At 39.9% G+C, this 20725-nt stretch overlaps 1 protein-coding gene across 10 annotated transcripts in view; it reads left to right on the top strand.

Moving 5' to 3' along the window:
- lpp (LIM domain containing preferred translocation partner in lipoma) overlaps window positions 1-20725 on the top strand; it is a 244864-nt gene that overhangs the window by 74987 nt on the left and 149152 nt on the right. For all 10 annotated transcript variants that reach the window (XM_078168576.1, XM_078168573.1, XM_078168574.1 and 7 more), the window contains one exon: window positions 3559-3752. In XM_078168576.1, coding sequence (XP_078024702.1) covers window positions 3563-3752 — 190 coding nt within the window. In that variant the 5' untranslated portion in view covers window positions 3559-3562. The remainder of the gene's footprint in view (window positions 1-3558; window positions 3753-20725) is intronic.

Here is a 20725-nt window from a genome sequence, read left to right as displayed (position 1 = left end):
AAATCTGTCCTAAATCTGGTTAAAAAGTGTCCTAAAAACATTAAATGTAACTGTCTGATACCTGTAGACACCCTGAAAAGACTGCACTCATATATGTTTAGGAGGCTCACGTCCTCTGTCCATGTGGAAGACTCCTTAGCAAACATTCTCCTACTCTTCCTGCAGTGGATGCTCTTTTGTGCAGTCTGTTCTGTCTTCATATTTGACTACAGTAGATTCTGTGTTTTTGCTTTGATGTCAGAAGGTGAATCCATGTTGTGATTTGACAGTCTGGATCTGTTGTTGAAAACCACAGCGCCCAGCTGTTTTAGGAGGTCTAAAAGTACCAGGAGATGGACTACTGTTAAAATACTGTTTGTCATGGAACTCTGATGGGTAATAAAATATGATATCAGCCTTTAACTCATTAATAAAAATACATAGAACAAAAATGTACATTTCTACTCAGCCCTTGAGGAATAATGCAAATAATTTTAGTTGCTTCGGTTTTGAGGTATCTGTCATTGAGGTTCCTGCCTCCACCTCAGCACAATGGAGGTGAAACAACATTTCTTTTCAGAAACGGCGACCTTGTTACATTTTATTTTTTTTTGTAAATCACACATTATCAACAATTTTTCAAAGAGACCATTTCTCAGAAAGAAGGTAGATTTAACTTTAATTTGAAGGCAGTTCAAAATGACTATTAGGTATTTAAGATTTTACAGTTCAATGGAGGCAAAGCAATTAGAGGTCTTTATTCACACTATGAATGAATCAGTAGAGTGATAATACACTGAGGTCAGCAGTGTGTAGGGTTCAGGTTTTTGTTTCCAAAATGGTACGTAAATCATTTGTTTTTAAGAAAGTTTATTTTAAGTATTTTAATGGTTTAATCCGGCACACATAAGGTGACATCCTACTGAGAATTGTTTGCCATCTTCAAAAAATGTAACCACATACTGAAACAGACATTTTCTCTTCAAGGTGTCGTGTATTGAGTCCTCTTACGCACACATTCTAAGATCATTTCTGCTTTTTTCTCCTCCTTTTTAATTCATCTTTTATTTTGTTAGCCATTTGAGCGTCGAGAAATGAAAGCATTTGCACTGAAAGGACAGGTGGGTGTGAGACACCAGCGCGTGTCTGAATCGCAGTATTAAGAGCAGGGAAAAATATCAAAAGTAAGAAACCATTCAGGCGGCAGGAGGAGCAGGGATTTGAGCAGATATTAAAAGATGATTGTGCGTGGGCTTTTTTTTTTTTCTCCTGTGCTCCGGAGAAAGAATGTAAACCCTGTATCAGTCAGACTGAGGATAATAAACAGCAGAAACATCAGAACACAGCAACAACAAACACAAACAAAAAGAGGGATGGGGGGGAAAAAAGCGCGGCATATAAATAGTTCAAATATTTCAAGTGATTTCAGAATGCGATGGTGAAATACTGGATGTTTGTGTCCTCAGCCACAGCCAAGTCTTTTACTCTGTTGTTCTCACTGTAACTGTATTAAGGCCACAAACGTCCACTAATACAATATAATAATGAACATCATGATATTGATCAATATCAGCTGCATCTTGATGGAACGATTTTCAAGTGGCCTCCAACAAAATAAAACAAATAAATTACTGTAATTTGAAAATGAAGTTATACACATTAATCTCTGTACATGACGTATAGACACTGATTTGATCTTGTTTTTGACAGCTGCATCAACACTTCAAATCAATGATGGTCATCTTTCAGTGATTTGTTATGAAGTCTTTTTGGTTTTAAACTACTTTGTTGTTTTCTCTTTGTTTCACACATCACTTTCTTGATTTGTTATTTTTGTTGAGGCATTGCAAGAAAGGAGGCGAGTAAAAAAAGGTTGCAAGTTCAAAGTGATTTCCTTCCCTCTTTGATACCTTGTTACTGTATTAAATTGGACACATGGATATATGTCAGAACACGGTATGTGTTACCTTTTTTTACTTTTACAAAACATGCTACCAGCTGATTTAACAGTATGACTCAATAGTTGAAATACAAGAAGTAGACTTTTACACATATATAATTATGTATACAGCCGCCTCTGTTATTATGCAGAAATCCTCAGAAGCAATGGGTAAAGAAAGTGAAAGTTTCTCAAGAACACTTTGAGGGAATTTCTTCAAATTTGGCACAAACATCCACTTGGACTGAAGAATAAACTGACTCAATTTTGGTGGTCGTAGGTGGTCATTAGTCAAGGTCACTGTGAGCTTGTCTGTCTCATTCTTGTGAACCAGATTTCTCAAGAACACCTCAAGGGAATTCCTTCAATTTTGGCACAAACGTCCACTTGGACTGAAGAATAAACTGACTAGAGTTTGGAGGTTATAGATGGTCATTAGACAAGGTCACTGTGAGCTTGTCTGTCTCATTATTGTAACGCAGATTTCTCAAGAACACCTCAAGGGAATTTTTTCAATTTTGGCAAAAACGTCCACTTGGACTGAAGAATAAACTGACTAGATTTTGGTGGTCAAACATCATGGTCACTGTGTGCTTGTCTGCTCATTCTTGTGAACATGACATCTCAAGAACACCTTGAGGGAATTTGTTGAGATTAAAAAGAAACGTCCACTTGGATTTAAGAATAAACAGATTGAATTTGGTGATCAGAGGTCAAAGGTCAAGGTCAGTGTGACCTCACAAAACATATTTTAACTCAAGAATTCATATGCTGATTATGACAAAATTTCACACAAATGTCTAATAGGATAAAATTACGAAGTGATGACATTTTATATCCAAAAGGTCAAAGGTCAGCTTCACTGTGACATCATAATGTCCTCCATAAAACACTTTTCTGGCCTTAACTCAACCTCATATCTCAGGAAACAGAGGGGGAGACTTCTGGTTGGATACATTTTTATTACACATGCAGTAGCACTCTTTTTAGGATACGTTTCCCTGCACAATACACAACCACAACCTCTTCACTCAGGTCCTACCTGGCCCCACAATCCATAACTGTCTTTACATTGGTCATGTGGTCACTTCCTGTAGCAGTGCAACCACTCAGTTGTCCATTGTACAGTTTTGATTTAAAAAAAAAAAAAAAGAAACAAACAAAGGATGTGTATTGTTTTAATCAGCATCATTTTCAGGAATCTGTAGTCAAACTCTAATCTACTAAAGGATATTATCGTTAGGAGGGCTGCTGCAGTTTGACTCAGGAGACCCTTTTTGACTTTGGTCCAGGCCTCTTACTTCCCTGGCAAAAATCGCTGGTGCTCCTGTCCTTCATCAGACAGATTATGCATTGTTTCTATTGATGATTCCAGCTGGCAGGAGGTCCAAATTTAAATGTTAAAGGATAAATGTTTTTGTGTTATTAAAGGTTAACTGTTTGTGGATGGGTTCTGTAATTTTTTGACGTGTTTTTTCCTACTGTGATCCATTGTTAAGTTTTCTGTTTCTTCACCTTATCTCTAAAGGTCTTTTGTAGTTTTCAGAGAGTCTTCATTGCCCATGTTGACTGAAGCTATGTTGCCCTTAAATTCACAGGTCCAAGCTTTAGTTTTAACAACTTTTCTCTTTTCTCAACAGAACCATGTGGAACCCAACTAACGACCAGACGGGACAAGTGGCCGCCAGGATGGAGACCACTCCATCTTTGGGTAGTGCGAGCATCTCCGTGTCCCAGCAGCAGGCACCCAAGAAATTTGCCCCTATGGTTGCACCCAAGCCCAAGTTCAACCCTTACAAACAGGCAGGAGATCCCGGCCTCTCTGATACTGCAGGTAACACCACAAGATTTAAAATTAAACCCTTATACGGTCACTTTAGACGCTATCTTAAACAAATACAAATTAAGAACAGTATTGCTTTTGTTCTACCAGCTGGAGTTTATCTTAAGCATGTAATTGGTGTTTCAAAGTTAGCAGTCATGCTTCCATTCAATTTCCAAGCAAAATTTAAGCAAACTTTTAAAATGCTGCAAAGAAGAATGTGAAGGAGACATCTTTTATCAACTGGTTTGGAGCAAGCAAACTACACTGCAAAAAGTCAGCTCTCAAAAACAACAACAAAAAACCCCAATGAAATCAAAGAAATATGACAAAATAAGAAAAATGATCCACCAACAGAGCAAGAAAATTTAACTTGCCAAGATTATTTAGTCTCACAGAACCCAGTGAAGTCTTAAAACTAGTTTAGCCAGACTAACACCTACATTTATCTGATACAAAATTTCCCAGAAATATTTTCTCAATATGTAGAAAAAATTGCTTAAATTTAGCAAATGCTAGTGCCATCATCTTGAGATAAAGCTATATGTTTAGGAATTGTATTTTAGAACCTGACCAGAAGTTGCTGACATGTCGTTCACAGAGGCAGAACTTAATTTGAGGTGTTTCCGTTTCACATTTATAACATCAACTCTTTCGATAAAGGCGAAAATCTCCCTTAGCGAGCATAAAACTTTTTTGCACAACGATGGAACTTTTAGCGAATTTGGCAGTTTTGTAATAGCCTGTCTGATGCAATACACATAAATGGACATAAAAATACATTCTTGAAAATGCGGGTTTCTTCTTCTTGTGTTTTTGAAGCCTGATCGGCCCGGACCCAAACTGTCCAGAATCTCTTACATTGCAAATGTAAGACTTTGCTGACATTGAATATTTTATGTTGCCCTCTCCATTTTTAGGATCAGTCCGCATTCACGGTTCCGCTTCTGCTTGAGTCACTTCTTTGTCTCACCAACGAACTCTACAGCTTTCCCTCAGGAGCAAGTGAACTTTAGTAGCAATGTCACTGTATTGATTGTGGTGAGTCGCACAGTCTACAGCAGACAAGACCCTAAAATGTCAAAACTTTAAATGTCTATTTCACTTTAACACAGCTGCTGTGAGTTTGCTTATAAAACACAATCATTAAAGACGCATTTAATATGTAAAGTCATTTGTTTAAGTGATACACAATCCGATTCACCCATTGTTTGCCAGGTAGGGCTATTTAGTAATTCCACAATTATAATATGATATATTTTGTAAAAGATGTGACTCCAGCCAACAGTATGCTGCAACTGGCAACAAACAGACCTCAGCAAAGCTTTCACCATCACCTGCAAAACAGAGAGGAGCAGTGATGTAAATAAAGAGCTGGAGAAAGGGAGCATACTGAAACACGACATGCTCACTGATGCTAGAGAGCATTTTATTGTCAGGTAACACTGATCATCCACCTATACATTTAAGTATAATTCTACTTTATGATCATGCATTTGGTGTTAGTGAGTTAGTACAAACTACTTGACCAATCAGCCTAATCATCATTAGCTGCTGATGCTTTACTTCTCTTAATCAGCTGGTAGGTGCTGCAAGTTCTCCAGAAATTGGCTTTGCTAGAAACAACATGCCTTACCGTCTGTCACAGGCCACATTTTAGTCTTTGCCGTGGCTCAAAAATTAACCATTTGAAAAGTTTGGTCTTATTTTGAACAGGAGTATGCAAAGTAACTCCATATGGTTGAATAAAGTTAGGTACAATATGAGATTAATAAATGAGTTGTTTTAGTTATCTTTGCTGCCATCTTGGCTACTCCGGCTGCCATGGCTGCAACTGGTTTTGTTCCAGCCACCGGATGGACATGGATTTAAGATTTCTGACTGTGTTGTAGACACTAGCCCCTTTTACATTGCCAGATGTTCTGCGAATATTTGGCCGTTTTGCCAGCAAGCTGCGAGCGTTTCGACACACAGAGCCGGATTGGCGAGTTGATCCAGGGTGCCCAATTTTCCGCCACATAGGGGAATCTTTTTGGTTTAAAAAGAACGAGGCGCCCGTCTGCCACAGGAGGGGCTATTGAAGACTTGTGGGAGGAGCTGTTGATGACGCCGCACGTGCGACCCACTGGCGATGGACTAACAGGAAACAGCTGATAGCAGGAATTAGCGAGCAGCTAGTAGCAAGAGGGAAACACAAACCTCAAAGACACTGTAAAGATGAGCAACTGGGGAGACAGGAAATTGCACGCCCTCCTTGCCCTCGCAAACGAAGAGGCCATTAACCGTCAGATGACGGGGACGGTGAAGGACGGGCCGACTTACGAGAGAATCGCCGAAGGTCTGACCAGCCGCGGCTTCCCTCCCACGTCACTGTTTACGTCACACGCTGAGCTACACGTTTTGTTACTTGCTCACGCCCCCCATTGCCCCGAAAAAGGCGCATTCTGTATAAACAAAAGTAGGTAGGCGTCATTTTGCTGCACTCCCCGATTTTGTTTTTATACTGCCAATGCTGAAAAAAGACTGATTGGGCTTTCCTGCAAATTTGCACAATTCCTGTTTAAAAAGGGCTAAGCTGTTTACATCACATCTAAATTTCACATACAGTGCCTGTTAGCAGGAGAACTCAGCCTGGTGGTGGCACTCTACTGAGTTTACTTTTGTAGTTGTAACATAGATCTTGATTGTAGTTTTGGCCCTTTTTTCTCAGAAATTTTGATTATTAAGGTTCTTTGAGTGAACACAAATTGACAGCCACAGCTTAATAACACGAGACAAAAACTCAAAGTATATTTGGTCCAACCGTGCACAGCTGTGTGTATTTATGTGGCAGCTCAGCCTCTGACTTATATCACAACGTATCAGGAACTGAAATACTTTGTTCGTGGCCTGTAATCGCTCTCCTCTGCTGCCTCTGTACGTGTAATAATAAGTGCACATTTTTGATGGGAGTTCTGCTTCATGCATACACTCCCATCTTTGCATTGTGACAGAGGCCTTGTTGCATGCCTAATTTCTAATAAACATACAGTGTGAGAACTGTGGTTTGCAGTCATGTGTGAGTCCAGGAAGCCTTGTGTTGTCTGCTTTTTTTAGGCCCTGTGGGACCTGCTGGTTTGGTTATGTAAAAAAAAAAAAAAAAAAGAAGAAAAGGTTATTGTGCTGCAAGTTAATATGCAATGGACACATTTACTAATAGAGTTCAAGGACTTTAATTTCTATGTGTAACTTATTTAATTAGTCTTTGTTCCATTGCAACAGGGTTACAGTCTGGAACGATTAAGGTTTACATCTCAGGCAGAGGTGATTTAAGATAAGGTAGAAATAAGTTGAGGCTGTGCCCTGCAGAGCGTGACTCTGCGTCTGTTTCACATGCGATAGAAATGACTTCACAGTGTAACAACTGCCTTCATAAACACCTTTGATGAGTAATATCTGTTGAGAGAGACACTTATATTATCAGATATCATTTTTAGTTTCCATTTCTAAATGAAGACCCCTGGTGTTTAGAGATGTCAAGACGTAAAATGTATTTCATTTTTTTAGGTTTATGTTCATAATAATATGCACAAGACTTTCTGACCAAAACAGACACAAATATAGGATGATTTATAGACATGAAGAGAAACCATTTTCTTTTGCTGATAAGAAAAATATGACAGTAATGTCATTTGAAATCTTTTGAAGCCGCTGATAAAATATGAAACTGAAAACTGAAAATAGAAGAAACCTACTCAGTGTTGCCTTAAAGGCTTTTTACTGGCATTGATGTCTGTTTTTTTCATGGGTTAAAGATGTGATAAAATGTAACTTTTCCGCATTGAAATGTCTAAAACCGACTCGACCAGTGTTCTATATTTTTTTGAGCTGTGTATTTTACTATCCCAGACCTTTCCAACAATGTCAATCAAGGACTTTTTACAATACACTTTATAGATCTTGGTTATTATTAACTATATATTTTAACCAGATGGAGGATTTTAATCATCGAGTCTGCCTCAAAAAGAAACAGTGTGTAAGATTTCAAATTTCAACCGCCTGAAATGTCTCCTGGTTAAAATTCCTTCAGTGTTCATTGCTCAGGAGCCGAATTATCCACAGAAGTCTCCTCCTCTCCAAAACTAATAGTGTGTTTAGTGTCGTAAAAGATCTTTTCAGAAGCTCTGTTTTAAAACCAGTGAAAATAGAGCCTTGAAACAATGAAATGGCCGAGTATTACTACTGACCTCTAACAATATGTAGGTTACTCTTATTTTACCTGAGACTCCGGACTTTTCTACTGTTATTACTATTGGCAGTAGTAGTATAAGTATATTTTTCTTTTTTTTTGTTATTGTAATTTTCGCCCCCAAAATGTGGCCCTTCCTAAATAGTCCACTGTTAATTTGGCTGAAGTCTTCAGTAAGCACTTCATTATATAACAAAGGTTGAACGTGACACATAGCAGATATTCAGCCGTACATCTCCCACCTCCCCATCTGGTATATGTGTTGTAATGTGACCATTATCTAAACCTCTACCCTCAACATCCCCCCCCCCCCCCCCCCCCCCCCAAGCCCTAGATTTCCAAAACAGGGGAAACGGTTATGAAATTCGGCAAGCAGTGAGCATGCTGTCAGGTTGAAAACACTGCTGTCTGTGGGGGTTTGTGGTCTGAGCTGTGGACCTGTCTGCTACACCAGATGTTAGTTTTGTAAAAATTTGTTCTTAGACGGCTCCTGTTTGAGCTCTGCCCACCACTGAAGGAAAAACAAAACGGCACCAGTCATCCCGTCTTGTTCAGTTTGTAAATTTGGCCTTTGGTGTAAATACTTTGGCTTGGCCTACAATGAAAGGATACGTTTGGAGCTCTAGAAGATAGAATTACTGTGACAGTTTTTATTAACAGTATTCCATTAAACAATATTTGAGTGACGCTACCTTTAATTTCTGGTGTCACACCTAGAAGAGTCGAGGAAAGAAATGAACCCTGGGTCTCTTTATGTTTTTATTTACCTCTGGCAGTGTTCACAGATTTGTGTCAAATTAAAAGAAATAGATTTTATTTCCAGTTGATGATTTGTGGCGTCATTAAAGCCTTGTAATTCCAATATGTCATTTTACCACAAAACATTTAATCTAGACGCGTTGCCACTGCCTTATTCTCCACAATTAATCATTCTCCAGGCATTAAGAGGATTAATGAAACAATATAAAGAGGGTGGGGATACGTTTTGGTACATTTTCACATGTAAATGTTGAACTTTTATAATTTCAGTTGCACCAGAGTTATGTTGTTAACATCTCATGACCTCAGTGACTTGAGAAAAAACTGTTAATCCCAGTTTTCTCTTCTGTCTCTGACCTTGTTCACATTGAGAGTGACAGTAATTATATAAACTGCGCAATGCTTCGAATTTTCTCCTCATTATAAAGATTCAGTTCAACTGCTGTTGATTGAAAAGGGAAATATGGAGGAAACACTAATTAATAACTTTAATTTCTCATTGCTCATATCTAATGTCCTATAGGTTGCAGCGTGAAAACTAAAGCAGTAAAATGTTCTGCCTTTTGGGCAACAACATCCATTAAAACATTAACATTTAATAATGATGCTGGTGACTGGTTGTTTTCAGCAGTTTGAGCATGCAAATATGTAAAGCCATCTGCAGACATCTCCACTTGTCAAAGGATAAGACGTCTTTATGAACAGATTATCTGGGTCTCTCTTTATTTATTTATTTAATATCTTTTATATCAAATGTGCGGACCGTCTGATGTAAAATTGAGGATTAGCATAAAAATTAGGGACAAGTCAATTTGGCACAGCGCCTCACTGTCCCTTTGTCTAGCAGAGGCCAGTGTCGGGGCTGGAATGAGCAGTCTGAGGCCGTGTTTATTGTGCGGACAAAGGAGCCGGTGCAGACGGGGCGGTGCGCGGTTAGCGAGGTCTGCCCTCAGATTTTTTAGGGAGAACTTGTTCTGAATTAAGCCCCAGCGGGAGGAAGTGAACGACATATAGGTCTCAGACAGTGACCCTTCACTCAAAGATTCCTTACAGCAGATCAGATTTTAGGGTTTAAGTTGATCTCATGTGGTACATGCACTGAGGGAAGGTCAGTCGTGATTGCTTTTTGCACAGAGAAGTCAGTGCTCCAGTTCTTTTGTGTTCTTCACTGCAAAATTTGAACTGTTGTCTGTATTTTTGCGAGGTGTTGGGGAATTTTAAAGGTCCAGTGTGTAGGATTTAGGGGGATATATCAGCAGAAATGGAATGTTATATAATAAGTATGTTTCTTTGGTGTATAACACCTGAAAATAAGAATCATTGTGTTTTTGTTACCTTAGAATGAGTCGTTTATATCTACATAGAGAGTGGGTTCTGTCCATGGAGTCGGCCATGTTGCACCGCCATGTTTCTACAGTAGCCCAGAATGGACAAACCAAACACTGGCTGTTAGATGGGGCCGGTTGTGTCAGCCACTGTAGACAGCAGCACCTCCATGGCAAGCTGAGAAGTGGCAGAAAAACACTTATTTATAACGTTAAACTGCTTTATTGAGTGTTTTTCCTGGTTTAAATCACCTGGTCTGTTTGTTTTGGAGAGGCAGACACATCTGCTAATAATTTTGCTCCCAGAAAAAATCTCCTGAACAATGAACACTGAAGGAATCCTAACCGGGCGTTCACACTCGGCACACGGGAAGTTTTAGCTGGTTACCATATGCAGTCCTCACCACCATAAACCCTACACACAGCTCCTTTAAAAGCACACTGATATGAATATAATACTCGTGTGATTAGATCATGAGCACCTCTACAACACACTGTAGAAGAGGTGGACTAAATATTTTGAATAACTGTACAAGGTAATGCAATCCAGTGCAACAGCCCTGCAATAAAAGTCACCTTTCTGAGGCATATTAGGTTCAGTTTGGCTGCAGCAGTATTGACAACAGAGTGTCATTTTTTTGTGCTGTCAGGCTTTGAGAATTGTTCAAAACAGGGCCTTCGTGTTATTGGCAGATGGAGGAGGTAACAGGTGCACCAACGCGTCGCGGAATAAACTGGCCTTCCTTGAAATCTTTGGCAACAAAGAGACCTCACATCCCTGTTTTATGCTAATAGCTTTCTACCTTGACATCCTTTTCTGTTGAAAGTCATAGAAATGTCTCCTGGGTAAAATGTTTGGCACGTGCCGTTTGATTTGCATGCAGCTGTGTTTATGGATCCAGTGTTTGTTCACTGATCTGTAGTTTTCCTTATGATTTTATATTGTCCTTCACTTACACGTAACATTCTACTCAATATTTTGAGAGTTCTCCTAAGTTGTTGCCTCGCATCTTTGTTTCATTCTCGACTTTTCTTTTTGCTACTGCAAACAGCCACTTCAAATATCTGTTTAATCATCTTAGTCAAGCGTTTAAATGGGGATTTTTTTTTTCTATATGAAGTGAATGTTTCATACGGCGTGACCAAAGAGTGTCTGGCACCACAAGAAAATGATTCACACGGAAATGAGTCATCACCAGCAGTTTCATTCAGAATATATTTACATTATATAAAATAAAAAGATTGAAATCTATAACTTAATGTATCAAATTAAATTTCTCTCAGAAGCAGCATACATGAATAGTGAAGGCATTATGTGACAGTAGCATTATGTTTTTTTCCTCATGGTTTCTGCAGCTATGAAGGTTAATAAGTTTCTCGTAGCGAGATAATCATAGTGAAAGTTGAAAACATCCGAGAAGTGCTGTTTTTGATCAAACTTCTTGCACTAAGTTACCAGAAATGCGCTAATTGTTTGCTCAGAGCAGTTCAAAAGTGTCGAACATGTGCATAAGCTGTTTTTATTCCTCCCTGCTTGACTGGCCAGAGGCAAACTGACTACCGGTTGTTATGTCAGAGTCCCTCATGGGTGTCACCAGGAGAATTTACAGGAAATCCACCAATGAGTGTGTCAGTGTCCCCATAGAACCCACAGGCTCGCGCTCTCAGCGTATACAAAGGCCACTTTTATCTAAGTGGAACACATACCTTATAACTACTTGTTGTGTTTTGTCTGCAGCATGTGTGCAAAGTCTCTGAACTGTTTGAGTCTTTTAATCTTTGCTTCAAAGTTTATGTTTTCTTTGTTCTCATGATATTTTTTACAGTGTAGATCCCTTTGTCTACCTCCCTATCTAACGTTTCATCTGGTGTTAGTTCTTGTGCAGCCTGAATGAGACATTTCACTTCTCTAAATCTAAGCGCTACACGAAAGGGTCATGGCATTGTGAAAATATTTTTCTTCATATCCTGTCTGTTGTTTCAAAGTGGTGTCTACACAATCAAAGGAAGTCTGAATGCTGAGTAAGATTTAACAAACTAATTTGCACACGGGAAAAAGTTCTTCTGTTTGATGGCACAAACTCCTCGGCCATAAAGTCATCTTCCATTATAATCAAGAGAGAACACATAGTCACACATAATTTGTGATAAATTATATTGTTCTATAATATACATTTATCTTTATGGACTTATTTTATTAAGTCTCCAAAATTATTACAGCAGAGCTCTTGTTGGAGCGCCAGGATGGCTAAAATTAGCCTCTGGGCTAAAAATTTTAAGGGTGCTTTCACGTCTGCACTGTTTGGCTCGGTTCAATTGAACTCAAGTTCGTTTGCCCCCTAAGTGCGGTTCGTTTGGGCAGGTACGCACCAAAACAACCCGACCGAGACCTTCTTGAAGAGGTGGTCTCAGTCCAGTTACAGATGAACTCTGGTGCGGTTCGTTTGTGGTGAGAATGTGTTCCGATGTCAATCTGAACTGAAGTCGCATTACGCATTGTTTGGGTTAAACATGAGCATTTTACAGTCCTGGAGGATTATTAATGTGCACCTCCTCCTGTACTGCCTTAATATGCACATTCAGCACATCCAATGCATCAAAACATTGTTTTCTAGTTGGAGCCGCGCCTCGTTTTCAAACTGTATGGTTTGACTAAAATGAACAATGACAGCAATATAGTCCACGATGAGCAGCGCTAAATCAACCTGCGTAGTTGTCCCTCCATTGTGACATTAGAAAGTGTCACATTTATCTTGCAAGTGTACTCTTCTTGAACATTTTGTTTACCTCCTGGATTTTTCCCACATGGAAATTCTGACCAATCAAGAGCAGCTTTCTCGCACAAGGCATTTGATCTGGTCCGCTTGTAAATGCTGCTGTGAGAACACAAACCAACTCTAGGCAATTGTGCAACTTCGTAACAAAACTAGTCCCTAATTCAGACCAGAGCAAGACAACTCTAGGTCTGAAAGCACCCTAAGTCTCTCTCGCATGCAGCATTACAGAGATGTTTAACGTTACTATTGTTACGTTGTATACGACATTGTCAGCCCCACAGCCCTGTGACAGGAGAAAAACACTTGTTGGACTCGCTGCTACCAGGTACAGTCCCCTCAGTACACCGTGGCCGATTTAGTTAACCCAGAGATAACGTGTCGATTTTTACCCCAACGACCAATCAATCGGTTGAAGAGTAAGCAGAATTTCAGTTGACTGATATTTTCTTTCGTGAATACGGCCCTAGAATCTATGGACTGAATTACAATGTTAATTTACGCTAACTGCCAGGTAGAATACTGTTGCATCACGGACATTCATGGAATTCACGGAATTCAAATAGACGGACCAAACGCTGCGTCTATTGGTTAGTTTTTAGCCACCTGAAAAAAAGCCTATCCACTTAAAAAAAATCAACATAAGTTTAAGTGTACACTATATTTAGATTATTTTCTGGGCTTTACCTCACCATCAGATGACATTTTTCGGCGGGAAACTGAAGCCGTTATATGAGAGCCACCAGACTCCGTTGACAATTACTGTTATTTTACTTACTATGGAAGTTGACAGTGTGTCTCCGAGCAACTTTGGCTCTCAATAGGGGTTTTCAGACCAAACAGATGTGGGGACTCCCTGAGAGGAACTACTCTCTGGGGAGCTCTCCAGAGAACATCATAACTACACAGGGTTTTTTTGTCTATCTGCACCGGCACGGGCAATAGGAATGCTGAAGTGACATAAAGGTTGCATAGAAATATCATGCTTTCGAAGATTCTTTAATTTAGTTTTGACGAGTCAAATAGTGTTGCATTTCCACTGACTGATTCCGACTGATTGACCAAAGATTCCATTATTAAATTGCAATATTGGAGTCTTTTGCAATGCGATGACGATTAAAAAGACAACTACGTTGTCGAGCCTACTTTGAAAAGGTGACACAGATTCTAAGTCAACATAAACATTTTTGCATGAACATTTTGTCTGTTACCAATAATGGTACATTTGAATAAAGCTAATGCACATTAGCTTATCTTATGGATCTAGTTGTAATACACCATATACTACATCATATTACTCTGTCTAGAGTTCTTACAGCTGGAGACAGGGTTTCCACAGATCCTCAATAAGTCTTAAGACATTTAATTCAGTAATCTGAAAAAAAAATAAGACCTTAATTTGTATTTAAGTGTCTTAAATCAATCTTTGAAAAATCTTTAAATGCTAAGACATGGAAAGAAGGATTTTAAGGATTGTTTTTTTCTAATGTTGCATTGTAAAATTAAAAATAATTAGTAACATCTATGTTTTTTAAAGTACATCTTACCGTCATGCAGATCTGGGCAGCCAAACCATATTTTGTTTGTCAGGATGCTCAGAGCAGAAGATCCACTGTCTATTAGCAAGCTATCACTGTGCCGTGGATGATATGGGAAAGTGCAAATTATATGAAACATGGCTGTTTAACCAAGACTTTGCAGCATGGCTGATACTGTTACAAGCCAGTTTAATGAGGCTCAGTGTATTTTATGCAAAAAAAAGTTTCAAACTCTGCACGATGGGAATCGAGGCAGTGGAATCCAGCATGCAGAGTGAAAAACACAAAATTGCCAAGAATATCTGCCAACAAACCCAAGGAATTTCCAATTTCTGTTTTGCCCTTGTGTCCGCCATGAAACAAAAAGTCATGTTTCATGTCACAGTGAACATTTGTGCAAAATTGTGAGGAACTGATTCTTTTTTGGTCTTAAATTCCACTCAGAGTGGTATTAAAAGTTTAAAAAAGTCTAAAATTAACTTAAGTTTTAGAAACCCTGTATATACAGCAATCAGGCAAAACATTCAAACCACTGACAGTTGAAGTGAATAACTTTGATTATTTTGTTCCATTGCATTGTTCTGTTGGGAAACCTTTGGTTCTGGCATTCATGTGGATACCACCTGACATGTTCCACCCACTCAAACACCATTGCAGACCAAGTACCCCCCCCCCCCCCCCCCCCCCCCTCATGGCAACAGTACTCCCCAATGGCAGAAAAAAGCAGCAGGCCACACTACACAAACTGTTTAGAAATGGCCTGTGGAGCGTGACAAAAAGCTCAAGGTGTCGACCTGGCTTCTAAATTTCCCAGGTCCCAATCTGCTCAAGGATTCTTGTGATGTGCCGGTACGCCAGATGTACCCTAATCCAAGGTGGGGCCTCCTTGGATCGGACTTGGCTCTGACCTGTGGAGGCATGGACACAGGATCTCTGGGAGTGTCCTGCAGTGTCTGGCACCAGTGCGTTGGCGGCAGATCCATTTAGTCCAGTGGGTTGTGAGGTGGGTTAATGGCACGTGCCACAGATGCTCATTCAGATTGGGATCTGGGGAATTTGGAGGCCAGGTTGACACTTTGAGGTCTTTGTCACATTCCTTGGGCCATTCCTGAGCCGTGTTTGCAGTGTGGCATGGTGCATTATCCTGCTGGGGGGCCACTGCCACTGGAGAGTACTGTTGCCATCAGGGGGGGTACTTGGTCTGCAACGGTTTTTGAGTGGGTGGAACATGTCAGGTGGTATCCACATGAATGCCAGAACCAAAGGTTTCCCAACAGAACAATGCATTGGAACAAAATAATCAAAGTTATTCACTTCACCTGTCAGTGGTTTGAATGTTTTGGCTGATGGGTGTATATTCCTCAGTTGCCAGAGTTAACAAGTACAAAGAAAAGTGTTCTCCATCAAAGAGATTACGACATGTAATAAATTACATTAAGTATCCATTAGATGGTAATTGTGTTTAAATGTCACCATAATGTTTACACTGTGGAAGTTGGTAGCACGGGATACCCTCACAAGTATGTCATCATAAAATGTCATAGCACCATGTGATATGAGTTTCAAGTTGATGTATGGTCCGTCACCCCACAAACTCTCTGACAGTTGTCGTATAGAGTAACTGACTGTAGGTTTACAGTAGATTCTCAGCGTGGCAGCGGCTGCTTGGAAAGGTTTCAAGTTATGAAACCGTCTGAGTTTACACAGCAGTGACTGTCTGCCGTGACATTTGACTGGCTTCATTTGCTCTCTCTCTCGTTTGTTTATAAGAAATGACAGCAAAGCTCCCCTCTCTGCCTTTGATGAATCACGCTTTCACTCATCAGCGAACCTCGCTAACATCCCATTTTGAGGCGTTAATTGTTCAGCCCATTTGATGTTTTAAGTTTTAAGATGAAAAAAGGCCAACTCCGGCTCTCAAACCATTCACCTATTCACAGTATTTGTTTCGTTGCTTTCATACAGAAACATAATCCGCCTATTGTTCCCGATCTGAATTTCTCCTCCCGTAGGAATTCTCCTCAGAGTAGTAGAAGCCAATTTCGGTCTGCTCCTTTACACTTAAAACAAGTATATCTCCAAAGACCTCAAATCCCTCCCTTCCATCTCTAAACCAAATGAAGTCATAAATCACTCCTCTATACATATCATGCTAATTAAGAGCAGGGCTCAGCTGCTCTTCTCCAGCGGAAGACGGAATAAAACAGCTCCATAATTATGTCAAAACAATGTGCGCTCAACCTCTGCCACAGCGCATTTGGAGCGGGGTTGTGGAGATAAAGCATGTGGACTGACACCCAGGACTTAAAACGCTTCATCCGTTTTGTCTGGAAGGGATTAAAGATTTTTGCTACTGAATAAAGTAAAGCCACTTCTCTGATTTTTTTTTAATTTTTTTAATACAGATTACTTTGAATTTAACAGACTGAACTGAACTGGAGACGGTAGAAGTTTTTAACTAAACAATCCAACACCTCATTTAAGTAGAGCTGTTGTCCCATGACACGTGGACCCACACTGTCTCACTCCCCTGCCTTATTTTGGCTCATTGCAGCATGTGTGAACAGAAGCTTTCAGCAATAAATCAAGTTCAGATCCTGGGGGATAATTTATGTTCCGTGCACCCAAACACACAGGCAAACATGGTGTGTGTTTTTTTTATAGTGACGAGACAAAACTCTCCCTGTGTTTGAGGTTTCTTCAGTTTTTATCTCCTCTGCTCTTTCCTCTGCAAACACTTCACTGAAATGTTGGATGCATTATGTGAAAGGCAGTCATGCTGGGCTTTGTCCTAAGTCTTTAAAGACCAGATGGCCAGCGCTTACACACGTGTAACTCTGATAATATTGTACATATGTAAATCTGTAAACATATGCTCAACCTTCAGCCCCCACAGAGTGTACTAATCCTCACCAAAGAGCAGAACTATTAAAAAAAAGACTCATGTGCAACCTTATCTTCCTACAACGATGTATTATCCTTCAGTGTTTCTCTTTTCTGTGTCGTTCTGCAACAAAATCCATAGTTTCAAAGTGATCACACTATCAAAGTTGGCAGTCATTAGTCATATACAGTACTTGAAGTGTTTATAAATGTGTCACTTACTTGAAAAACAAAGTTTAATATTAGTCCCAGTGTCACAGCTGGATCCATCTCCACCCTTTTTATCTTCCCCTTAACAATGCTCCGGATCCCGATAACCAATTATACCTCTTATGGCCTCTCAAATAACTTTAATCACTGATTAGGATTCCTTGTTCACAAAGAAGCTACTTAAAAGTAATTGCTCAATAAAGACAGGGGAAGTTGTCGTATTAAGTAGGTCTTCCTGCTGCTTCTCTCATTAGCGCTCACTTGGAGCTTTCAACTCCCCATTGTCACAAATGGAGCCGGCTTCATTCACGGCACAGAAGCCGCTCTCACTCTGCCTCGTTCACACTGCTTTGACATGACATGACAGCATAAGCACCGCGCAGACCTGCACAACACAAAGTGCTGAACAAGTCAAACCTGTGTTGGCTTTGGATTTATTCAGGAAAAGCAGAAGTACTGGGGGACTACAGCAGAGGCCGAGGGTTAGAGTCCCGGTGGCGGTACCTCTGGTTTGGAAGCAACCTGTAATTGAGCTTGGATATTCTGCCTGAACCTGATTGGGCCTGAGTGGCTGGGTTTGGCTGTCATTTCTTAATATTCCCTCTGGCTTGAATGGGGTTGGTTTCATGTTTTGTTGTTGTTGTTGTTGTTGTTGTTGTTTGTTTTAAAATGAAGACCTCACAGTCTGTATAATATCATGAATAATGTAAGCTACGGGCTGTGTTGCCATTATCTCAATACAACTAATGAAAATGTTGAGATTTAGAATTAGATTTTAACTGGTTTTGTGCACACCAAACACAAAATGATTTTTTTAACCTTTATTTTAGGATTTTCAGTATAAAAACTCAACAACTCAGCCATAAATATCTTTACAAGTAGAAAAACAGAGTGCGAGTCCTTGTACTTCAACATTACATGTAAAATAAAATACATGCACACAGTGATAGAGGATAGACTGGTCAATTAGTCCCTTACAGACCACTACCCTTGAGGCACTCTAGGACGGGGCTCCGAATTCTGAGAATTTTAACCTTCCTAAGTACAATACATCAGCTCTCTTATCCACATATCATGTGCTGGTACACAGTCTGACTTCCACTTAAGTAGAATAAGGACACATTCACACTGGTGCTATTTGGTCCACTTTAAACGAACCCTGGTCCGCTTCCATGGATAGTTTGGTTCGTTTGGAGTGGTGTGAACGCTCGTTTGAACTCTGGTGCGGACCAAACAAGCGAACCCTGGTCCGCTTGAAAACTGGGGGTCTTGGTTCACTTGCAAATGAACTCTGGTGTGATTCGCCTACAGTGGGAAATGCAAATGGTCTATCCGGTGAACCAAAGAGAGGAAGTGAGGTAGAGCACAGTGCATTTGAAACAGGAGAAGCAGAAGTAAAAAAAGAAAAAGTTGGAACACCAAAGTTAAAAACAGAAACCCTAAGGCTGTATAAATTTGGTGTTGCTCCATTGTTTTTTGTGGTGACCAACCCGGCTGAAGCAGATGGATTTCCATTTTCAGTCCTGGCCAATCGATGAGCCGGGTTTTCTTCTTCCTCATGCTTTTTTTCTTCCTGGTCAGTGGTCATTTCGGGCAATACCGCCCCCAAACGAGCTGCTGTTGTAACTGCGTGATGTTGCCCAGGTGGTTTGGTCTGCTTTAAAAAGTGCAGTGTGAAAGTGAACTGAACCAAATGAACGTGTGAAATTTTTCGGCATTCCCCGGCCAATCGAACCAAGTCCCCCGGACTATCCTGGTGTGAATGCACTCTAAGTTTCCTCGCCACAACCAAACCAAATGAAACAGCCTGAGTTTCATACTTGTTTGCCAAAGGTAACACACTCGTGGCACCTCAGACAGTGATGAGTAGGTTAGGTTCCCCGTTCTTCTCAAATGCTTTAAGGAAATATTTAAATACACACTTTCAATAAGTGAAAAGTTTCTGATATGGTCAAAGAGAATGGTCAATGTCCCGTCCGCCTCTTTACACCTCCTATAGAGGGGGAAACATCAGGGAAGACCTTACGCAATCTGTCTTTGTAAAGCAAAAGTTTGTACATGTTGCAAATACTTGGAGAGTTATTCTAGTATTTTGCAGTTGGTGAATATTTACCCTTAACAGTTCTGCTAATAGCTGTCCTAACTAACTGGGGAAGGTAGCTAATGGCTAATTTGGTTTGCAATTAAGTACAACTGGTAGCTAGAATCGAGTGATATGAATATGGTAAACACTCTGAACCAGCGTGAACCACCACAGTAACACTCATTGTTATTTTTCATCCTGTCACAGCAGGGCATCATCGCTTCATTCTTTCCATTGTTTGCTTTCCACAATAAAAGAGAAATTTAGATGGCTAAGAAACACCTCAACAAAATGACTTGCATAACTAACAAATGCATGTTTTCAGAACTTACCATGTAGTCATATGGCTTTGTTATCTTTCCCCCAAGTCATCTCCTTTTTGTTGTATCTCTCTACAGTGCTGACGTTGAGTCAAAGAGGCAGCGAAAACAAGTTTGTCCTCCATTTGTGATTCTCTGTAACATTGGGGGAATCTCAACTAGATCTCAATGCTGAAAGGCTTCATGACAGAGCGTCACAACAATATCTCGCTCAAGTTAAAGAATTTCAACTCAGGCAAATGCACGAATAGTACGAACTTTTGGTCTTTGCATCCTTCACGTCAGGGAATGAATGAATAATAATTGTACAGTGGAAATTCAGGTTTTTAACTGGGTTTGTGCCCAAACTGCTGTCATGTTCCAGCCTTGGCTCTGGCTCGGACAGAAACTATGTGGTTTCATGTAGGGTCAGGCCTGATATTTCTTGGTCCCGATCAAACCTCTAACTCAAACTGGTTGGTCTGAAACAGGGTGAAATAGATATACACAAAAAAAGATAGAAAATGACAGAAATAGCACATCTGCCTAACCTATGAATGAGGGTCATCATTTTCAGTTCCTACAGATCTTCACAATTTTAAAATTAAACTGAGGGGTTTTTTTTCCGCCAGATGTTATGTCACTCACTGATTCACTGTTGTTTAGAGGAAAGAAGGTCCGCTTTTGATGGGACTAGAAAATTATTCTGGTAAAAGAAAGAGAAGTAGAGAAGTGGAGAGAAAACACAAAAAACAAGTTTTTCAGTATGCAGATTTTTTTTTTTTTTTGGTCAGATTTTCACCATTTCGTAATATTTCAAACCATGTTTCGTACAGTTCCTGTTATTTTTCTGCTTTATAGATATAGATATAGATCCATATTGAAA

Source organism: Epinephelus lanceolatus, chromosome 6 (genome assembly GCF_041903045.1).
Source record: "Epinephelus lanceolatus isolate andai-2023 chromosome 6, ASM4190304v1, whole genome shotgun sequence".
NCBI classification, from domain to species: Eukaryota; Metazoa; Chordata; class Actinopteri; order Perciformes; family Serranidae; genus Epinephelus; species Epinephelus lanceolatus.
The sequence above is the reverse complement of the archived record's forward strand: the minus strand, read 5'-3'. Positions and strand labels throughout refer to the sequence as shown.